The sequence below is a fragment of the Pterocles gutturalis genome, unplaced genomic scaffold (genome assembly GCF_000699245.1).
Source record: "Pterocles gutturalis isolate BGI_N339 unplaced genomic scaffold, ASM69924v1 scaffold30748, whole genome shotgun sequence".
NCBI classification, from domain to species: domain Eukaryota; kingdom Metazoa; phylum Chordata; class Aves; order Pterocliformes; family Pteroclidae; genus Pterocles; species Pterocles gutturalis.
This window is the reverse complement of record NW_010121435.1, coordinates 18,185-26,761: the sequence shown is the minus strand read 5'-3', so window position 1 is coordinate 26,761 and position 8,577 is coordinate 18,185. Positions and strand designations below refer to the sequence as shown.

Genomic DNA, 8,577 nt, shown 5'->3' with positions numbered 1-8,577 from the left:
CCCTACAGACTTCTCTACTCATTTTTCAATCACAGTTATTTTGCAGTTGAAGAAATCATTAGAAACCTTCATCGTGAGCTATTAACAACGTGTAAAATTACTCTACCTGAGCCTTGAGATGTACTTTTCTGAGCACCTGTGGAAGAAACTTGCGCCTTTGTTATAGTCTGCACGGGCTGAGCAACAATTGTCCCTCCGCCTCCACTCACGATCGCTTTGGCTACACCTTGCGTCACAACCTGCTTTGGACCAACAGCCTTTGCTACCGAAGAGCTAGATTTTGCCACAAGTATCTGGCCACCACTGATAGCCACCGCTTGTTTCACTGTTGACTGTAAAGCAGAACCAACTGGAACGCCAACAACCTGCAACAAATAAGCATTGGATGATGTGCTGCTGGCAAAAGCAATCATGTGAATTCTAGCTAGTGCGCTTCCTCCATCTCTAGGCATTTCAGGACACTTTATACATGTCTAGTCACGTATATAAGCTGTTCATTCAGAAACAAAATTAAATTGGCAAGAGGCCAATCCCAAGTAAAAAGATAAACCGTTAAACACTACCAGGATTTCAGAGCACCCACAAAAGATTAAGTACATTCAAATTACAGGGCACTTCGATTTTTTTCTGATATATAAGCAATGGCTTAATTCCAGCTGAAGATAAAGCTTGTCTTGGCAAAGCACAGAGATCCAGAAATTTAGTTTCAACACATTCATGGGAACAGACTCCCTGGGAAAACTATGACCTCAAAGCAGAATCCACAAAGTGCTTCTATTTTATGTGTTGACAATAACCGCAGGGAAACATGTTTGCATACCTGCTCAAACAGGCAAATAAGGCAGTGAAAAGGACAATGACTGTTGCAAATCTAAATATATATTTACTTATGCAGGAGTGAAAGCTCTGTATGTAGTTTCTTGTGCTTGGCACATGATTTGACTCTATCCACAACGGAAACAGGAAAGAACGGAGACAATTTCTGACAAGTCTGTCATCCTGTCACTGCACAGTTACCGTGCCTTCTCAGAAGCTGCGTCACTCCCATCATACAGCACTTGCATTGGCACAGACTCCTACAATAAAACACTTGAGTTGCCACTCAGGCAGGACTGCTTCCACCTAATGCTAGTTCTGGCCCAGTCTCCACCACACTCCCCATTTGTCCTGTTCTTTTTTGTTGCAGGCCTGCAGTCCAAGGAAACAATTTGCCTCCTCTTATAGGAAGACCTGGATGAGTTTCAGCAAGAGCTGATGATGGCAGCCAACTCTCTGTGTTGACAGGCTCCAGTTCAAAAACACCCCCACTCCACTGTTGCAATGGGTTAGACAGAAGTAGGAGATGTTCCCTGCACACAATGAAATGCAATAGCGCCTGCTGACCCTGCTCCCTTCTCAAGGGCTACAGATAAGCATGATGTGAGCTACTCTGTGCACATGGGGAAGCCAGCAAACCACGGCGATGCTGTCTGGGTCTGACCAAAGCAACCCTATGCCCCTGAAAGAAGCATGAAATGTTGCAATAAAACCACAAGAAAAACAGCTTACACCACACCAAAGATGCCCAAGTGCCTCATACCTTAGACTGCACCGTGCCCTCGCCTGTGCTCACAACTGGCTTCTGCGGTGACAAGGCTAACATGTGGCTCCCTTTTACAGTGACATACTGCTGCACAGAGGTCTGCGTGGTCGTCCCTGCCGCTGGTAGTTGGGGCTGCTGGGGCAGCTCTCCCGGCTCCTGCTTTATTATCACCTTTTTAATAGAAAGAAATAATAAATAATAAGAAAAGCAAACAACTATAAATCACTGGGGATGATTTCTGAAACAGCCTGTCTGCAGGCAAGGGCAGGCAACAGTCAGTAAACTCAGAGGTGGTTCTTGCCACCAGGTGGACTCTCTAACTCAGCTCCAAGATGAGGGCTACTCCAGACACACAAGCATGTGAGGGGGTGACTGTATTTACAAAGCATTCCAAATTTGAGAGGTGCTCATAGAAATCACAGAAATCGCTAGTAATATTACAACTACTAGTCATACTAATGATGGACTTGGCCAGATCTGAGTTCTTCAGGATCTGAATCTCAGAAAGGAGCCAGAACACTTTAAGATTTCCAATTTCTAGGCCGAGAACACGTTCTAAACTTCAACACTTTCCTATCCTGCAGAATTACAAGCAATATTATTGCTATAGGTATTGTAGATTATTATAGCTGATATTATTCTCTTGTGCATATGTTTTATGTTTCTTTGGGACAGGCCCTAAATATAATCCCTAAGATCAGCATCTCAGGAAAGGCTGGGGTTTTTTTGCATTAGATTGCTGTAGGTACTGTAACTGGTAGGAAGTGTTCTTCTACCTTTTATTTGGATCACCTAATATTGCCAGGAACAACTTTCAATTCTGCATGGTAACATTTAAGGAAATGTACTCATGAGCTGCAACATCTGACATTCAGAGATCACTATAGCATTTTTAAAGAAAATCCTGACAAATCTACCCCAGTTTACTTTTACTGTATCCCACCAGAAATAGCTTTAAAAATACCAGCCTTAATATGACAGTGATTCAAAGAAAAACAAGAAAGGCTTAAAGAGAAGATAAAAAGAAAGATCACAAGAACAGCAGAGCCACAGAAAAAGAAAAGAAAAGAAAAGAAAAGAAAAGAAAAGAAAAGAAAAGAAAAGAAAAGAAGATACATTTTTTGAGAGGTGCTAGAGAGCCCTTGTCAGCAAGACACATTGGTTCCAGTAATAGTTTACACGCACTGGAAGCTACATGGCTTGTAGCACAGCATGAAATGACACTACTGAGCTCCTTGTCCCGGCACAGAAGCTAAGAGGAATACCTTTGTAAAAGCTCCAAGTCCTCCAGTGACTGATTTGGGGCTTTGCACCTTGGAATGACTCCCAATGGGACAAAGGGGTGGCATGGTGGCAAACAAAGAATCCTCCTGCTGTGAATAGGAAGACATTGTGCAAAAATCAGTGACATGTCCAATATAAGATATAAAACAAGTGACTGCTAATAAAGGGTAGCATGGACCATGTGGACAGTCCCAAAATACCTGTACAAATAAGCCATTTCCAAAGTCAGTCAATACTTAAATAAAAGGAGTGTAACATACTTCATACAACCAATCTACAAAGCAAATTTTCTTTGAAAAGTTACATCTTCAACAGCAGTAACTGTTTCTTACCATATCATACACAAGTGAAAGAAACTGACTCATGCTCCCTGACTAGCTTTTCATGCAAAGCATTTCAGAGCTGTAAAATTCAAGTAGGCTGAGGGAGGATCTTATCAGTGTGTATAAATACTGGATGGGAAGGTGGAAAGAAGATCAAGGCAGACAATACTCAGTAGTATCCAATGAAAGGACAAGAGTCAATGGGCACAAACTGAAACACAGGAAATTCTGTATAAGAATATTTTTTTTTTAATTTAGTGCTGATTTAACACTGGAACAGACTACCCAGAGAGACTGCAGACTCTCCAGCCTTGGAAACACTCAAAATCTGACTGGACACATTCCTGAGCAACCTGCTCTAGCTGACCCTGCTTTGAGCAGGGGCACTGGACCAGATGATCTCTAGAGGTCCCTGCCAACCTCCACTATTCTGTGATTCTACACACAATCTTAGAGAAGAAAATCTAAGAGGAAAGAAGTCACAGCAGGGGGAAAAAATAATGTTCAATGTAAAACTGCAAGCAAAATTATCCCAGATTAATTTTTCTTCACCTGTAACTAGAAAGACATGATGGCACACAGTCTTTCCAGGCAGAACTCATCACTTGGCAGAAACATTGAGGCCACGTAACTAAATGGAGTAAAAAATATTTCCACACCTGCAGAATCAGGCACCTGGCACTCCTGGATCTGAGGCTGGTAGAGAAGTCAAATGCATCTGAGGCATTTGTTATGATTATGCTTTAAGAAAAATAATTGTATTCTTTTACAATCAATGTGAACTCCAAAGCCATGGTTTCACGATCACTTGGCCCATCCTTGGATTGGATCATGACCAAAATGCAAGCCCTCAGACTCTGACCTAATACTCCTGCCACCTTCCTTGTACTGACACATATGGCTGAAAACAGATTAGTTTTCAACCAGATTGGTTCTCTGCTCTGGTTCATCACACTGCTGCACAACTGTTAGTGAACAGGGTGAGGCATAAAGACAAGGCTAGGGGCACAACCAGTCCTCTCAACAGCAGCCTGCATATCTGGCATTTTAAAGTGGCTGAAGAAACACAGACTTAAGTCACTAAAGAAAATACAGAGAAAACTAACACATAGTGAAGAGATGAAAAGTGGGGAGTTAAGCACAATCTATAACATCAGACTGAACTATCAGACACACCCTCCTCTTTAAAGAAACCATAAAATTAAAGCTTTTCCACCCACCAGAAGACATAGAGATATAAATCAAAATACAGTTCTGTTTACAGAACTATGATTTTTATGTATTTTTGAAAAATATCGTCAGTTTTTATCTTTGCCCTGGAAATACAGAACTGAACTGTTACTAATGACGTGTGCTTACTTTGAGTCATTGAAAACCTCTCAGAAAGAACTGTTCCAAAATCAGTGAAAAATAAACACTAATGAGTGGTTTTCAACATTGTTAAGTGAAATCCATCTGAGCTGAGAGAGGTTCTTAAAAGCTGAATAGCTAGCTGCACACCTGACACTTAAAATGCTACTCCAAATTAATTGCTTCAGACAGTAATCTTCAACATTTTTTCCCTAACAGACAAAGGAAGCATTTCAGTTCCAAATGTAAAGTGATTTGCTCTCTGCAGGCTGACTGACAAACCTACTCCCCCCGCCCCCCATATCCAGAATTAATATTCTTGTGACTTGGAGACAGGGAAATGGTTCTGTTTTCAGCAGCACACCCACCAGCTGCTTTCAGAAAGAGCCTCACTGACACCACTTCCCCGCCAGAAATATCCTTCCTAGCACAAGCTGTGGGAGAGATTTTATGTGAGACAGTTCAGCTCCATACCTTTCAGGTTTTGCAGATCAGAAGCATAAAACCTATTCATTGCTGTTTGTTTACACATTTGGTTACTCCACTGTTTACACAAACATTTTTCTAAACGCAGGCAGTTGTAAAGCCACTAAATGAGCTATTTTCAGGCTGCTAGAAGCAGCTGCTGTACAAAAATAACAAACAGAGTGAAGGTTTTGAGGTAGGCATCTCTGGTTTAATCACATACTGTTGCTAACAAAGTGAAGATGATCAAAGTCAGCTACAGAAAAGCTTTTTTGAAAGACAAGACATTTTGAGAGCTATGCCCTTTCCTTGTAGGCAAGCAAAAGAGCAGTGCCTTTAACAGAGGTGTAGGCGAGTCTAATTAGAGCTACATGAAGCGACACCATCATCTTGTATAACCACCCTGCGCTCATATGGTTCCATCTGTTAGACACAGTAAACCTTCACATGAAATGACAACCAAAAGAACTTGCTCCAAATGCAGAATTTATAATACTAAAAAGCCTTACTTAACAGGAAGCTGGATTTTAAATGGAAAGTATGCACCTAATGAGAACATTACCTTGACAGCTGAGGTGACAAAACTGCTCCCATGAGTCTTTGATACAGGAGATCCAGTTCCGTGAGAGGCCTGACAAACACTGGTCAGCTTGCTGGTTGGGCTCCCTGGGTATTGGGAAATAAAGCAGATGCTGGGTGAGGGCTGAGGAGCAGTGCCACTGAACACATGAAACCTCTTCTAATAAGAAACACGGCATTTCATTTTGACTCTGTATTCTCCATGAGGTACATCAGTGGGAGAAGGCACGGGCACAAAACAAATCCACTACTGAACTTCCACCTGCAGAATCCATGCCCCAGAGAAAGCACTCTCCACCCAGAACTCCATTTCCTGCAAGCAAATGATCAGGCACCTTCCTTAGTGGCTGACAACATTGGCTAGAGGTGCAAATACGTGAAATTAGGACAGTAAATGAGCTGCCAGTCAGAACCTGCTGCTGCAGATGTAGTATCCCGCACTGCCCAGATGCCCTCTGGATCTACACTAGCCTCAGACACTGGCATGGGGGAGGACTGGAGGAGGCTGGAGTGGGAAGGAAAAGGAAAGCCACAAAAGGAGGAAGATAAAGTGAGGAGTAAAAAGAGGAAGGGACAGAGTGAGTAGGGTAAAGGAAGAAACAGAATTAAGGAATGAAGACGTAGGGTCCTCTGCCTGTGGAAGACTGTTCTCACAAAATTAACGTACAGATGAGTGTGCCACAGCAGTCTCCTGACCGCCCCAGAGGGATGGGGGTTCTGTGGTAAACTTACCCCGCGTTATCAATGTGTGTACACAACACACTGTTGCTCAGCAGCAGTTCTGTTACTGCTGTTGGTTTGGTTTGTTAGTTTAATTTGTTCAAGAGACACCAAAGCCATGGGCTATACACATGAAACACAGTAATAGTCTCTCATACAGTTGTACTACAATCTGCACTTAAATTTAAAAGTAAACGAACAGTCATTTCTCAAAATAACGGTCTTTGGGAAGGCTGGCGTTCACAGAACATAAAGATCTCACCCCTCTTTTAAAATATGATCTGCAGTCTTGTCAACAACATCCCAGTGACTTCGTCTGTAGGATCACATTACTCAATCCAGCCTGGCTGCTGCTGGCAAAAAGCCAGTTCCACGTTCCCTCTCGCTCCCTCATACAGAGCCTGGCGATCAGGCTATCTGACAACAAAGCTCAATTTGGGGAGATGAGGGTATTAATTTTCTGGTCTGCCACTGATCCGATCCGACTCGTGCACGATACGAGGGAAGTGGCAGCAGTGCAGGGGAGGGAGAGGCAGGGGGCAGTTTCTTCCAGGCCACTCTGTACTTACATCACACTAACATGGTGGGAAACCGCACCTTTAACGGCGTTAAGGCTTGTATGTCCAAACCACCTGGTGCATCTACAGATCCTATCCTCCATGTACAAATCTCTATTAGGAGAACACAAAAGTTACCCAAACCACAACAAACCACATACGCAGAGTAGACAGTCAGGCTGGAGGTAAAGAAGAAACAGAAAAGAAAAACAGGCAGAAAATTCCCAACCAACCAGCCAAACAAAACCCCCACTGGTGAAACAGCTTCAGTGTTACTAAGACAGCCCCAAAACATACTTTAAAAAATTCAGCTATGACTATGCTTCCCCTACCAATTCCCTCTGTGATGAAGTTAAAATGAACACGACAGCTGTGTTCCCTCAGATAAAAGCAGGAATTGTTACTGAGAGAATAATTTTTTGCAATTTCCAACCATGCCCAGCAAACAGTTTGTGTGTTACATGGATGCTGCACTTCACCACGTGGCTCTGAGCATCCTTTTGAGATGCTGGCAAGCACCCACCTACACAAACAAGTGTGTTTTACATAATTCTTGGCCACAAATCACAACAAATAAATGACTTTTGAGTGACATTTCCTCCAGCCCTGACACAAAGATTACCAATTGACTCCCATACCCATCACCATTTCCTGCAGTTCAGTCTTCCCCCCTGACCCCAGGCTTATGCCAGCACTGAAGCACTGAGGGAATCCAGTTAGAGGAATCCAAACTGGCTGGAATCAGACCAGCTAGAAGTTGAGAGCAGTAACAAAAAACAGCATGGCTGTTTTGGGAACCTGGGTCTATGCATTTCCATACATCTAGAGCACCGTACACTGGGACCTAAGACTGATTTGCAAGTCACTGCAAGCTCTCTGTGCTTTTTGCCCACATCCACAGTACAGTTCTCACCCAACCACCTCTGCCTGCAAAGAACGGGCTCTCCTTGAAGAGGTATCTGTGAATTCAATCTGGCATTACACTATGTGCTGTTTCCTAAAGGAAGTTATGTTAGAGTCTGAGATACCCGTAACCATGTTATATCGGTCCATTGTGCAAACCAACAATATCTCCCTCTTTCTTTGCCAAGCACTCTTTCACCTTCACAAGCTGAAATACTGTTATTATACTTATTTTAAAGGGAGAATAAACTTGAACGGGAAAGACTGAGCCGCTGCCTTCTGTGATCACACTACACACCTGTGCTTGTGGCTGCTGCTCCAACCATCTGTCCAGGCTTGTCCACAATAATATACGGATTATTAATGACTGAACTAGCAGAGCCTTGCTTCATGTGCACCGGAGTGGAGGTTGGGGTACGAGGTAGCGGAGATGGACTAGGGGTCGATATTGGAGAACCTTAAGAAAAAAAGTCCAATGCTTCTACCTTGTAAATGTTGTGAGAACATAAAAATACAGCAATAGTAGTATTTATTTACATGGCTCAGAGAACATTTTTTGAGGATGCAATTCCCAGCCTGAGCAAGATCACAGGACTTGGAGAAGGAAGGAGGAAAGAGAAGGAAAGGAAAAAGCATGTTAAGCGCTATGGCTCATACCCACCTTGGACATTCTTTGCCTATCAGGACAAGAAGGATTCAGGGGGACCTTGAGAAGCCACGTAGTCCATCCCTGAATCCTGAGGGACGTTAGCTAAATCATTCTCACTGCCAAGACCAGTCTACCCAAGGAGATGAAGAAGAGAGCAAAACTCTC

The 8,577-nt window shown here is 43.0% G+C and overlaps 1 protein-coding gene across 1 annotated transcript in view; it reads right to left on the bottom strand.

Moving 5' to 3' along the window:
* The window catches only part of YEATS2 (YEATS domain containing 2), a 45,542-nt gene that overhangs the window by 18,937 nt on the left and 18,028 nt on the right, over positions 1 to 8,577 (bottom strand). The window contains 5 exon segments of the mRNA XM_010077247.1: positions 107 to 365; positions 1,580 to 1,753; positions 2,848 to 2,955; positions 5,567 to 5,670; positions 8,062 to 8,220. Coding sequence (XP_010075549.1) covers positions 107 to 365; positions 1,580 to 1,753; positions 2,848 to 2,955; positions 5,567 to 5,670; positions 8,062 to 8,220 — 804 coding nt within the window.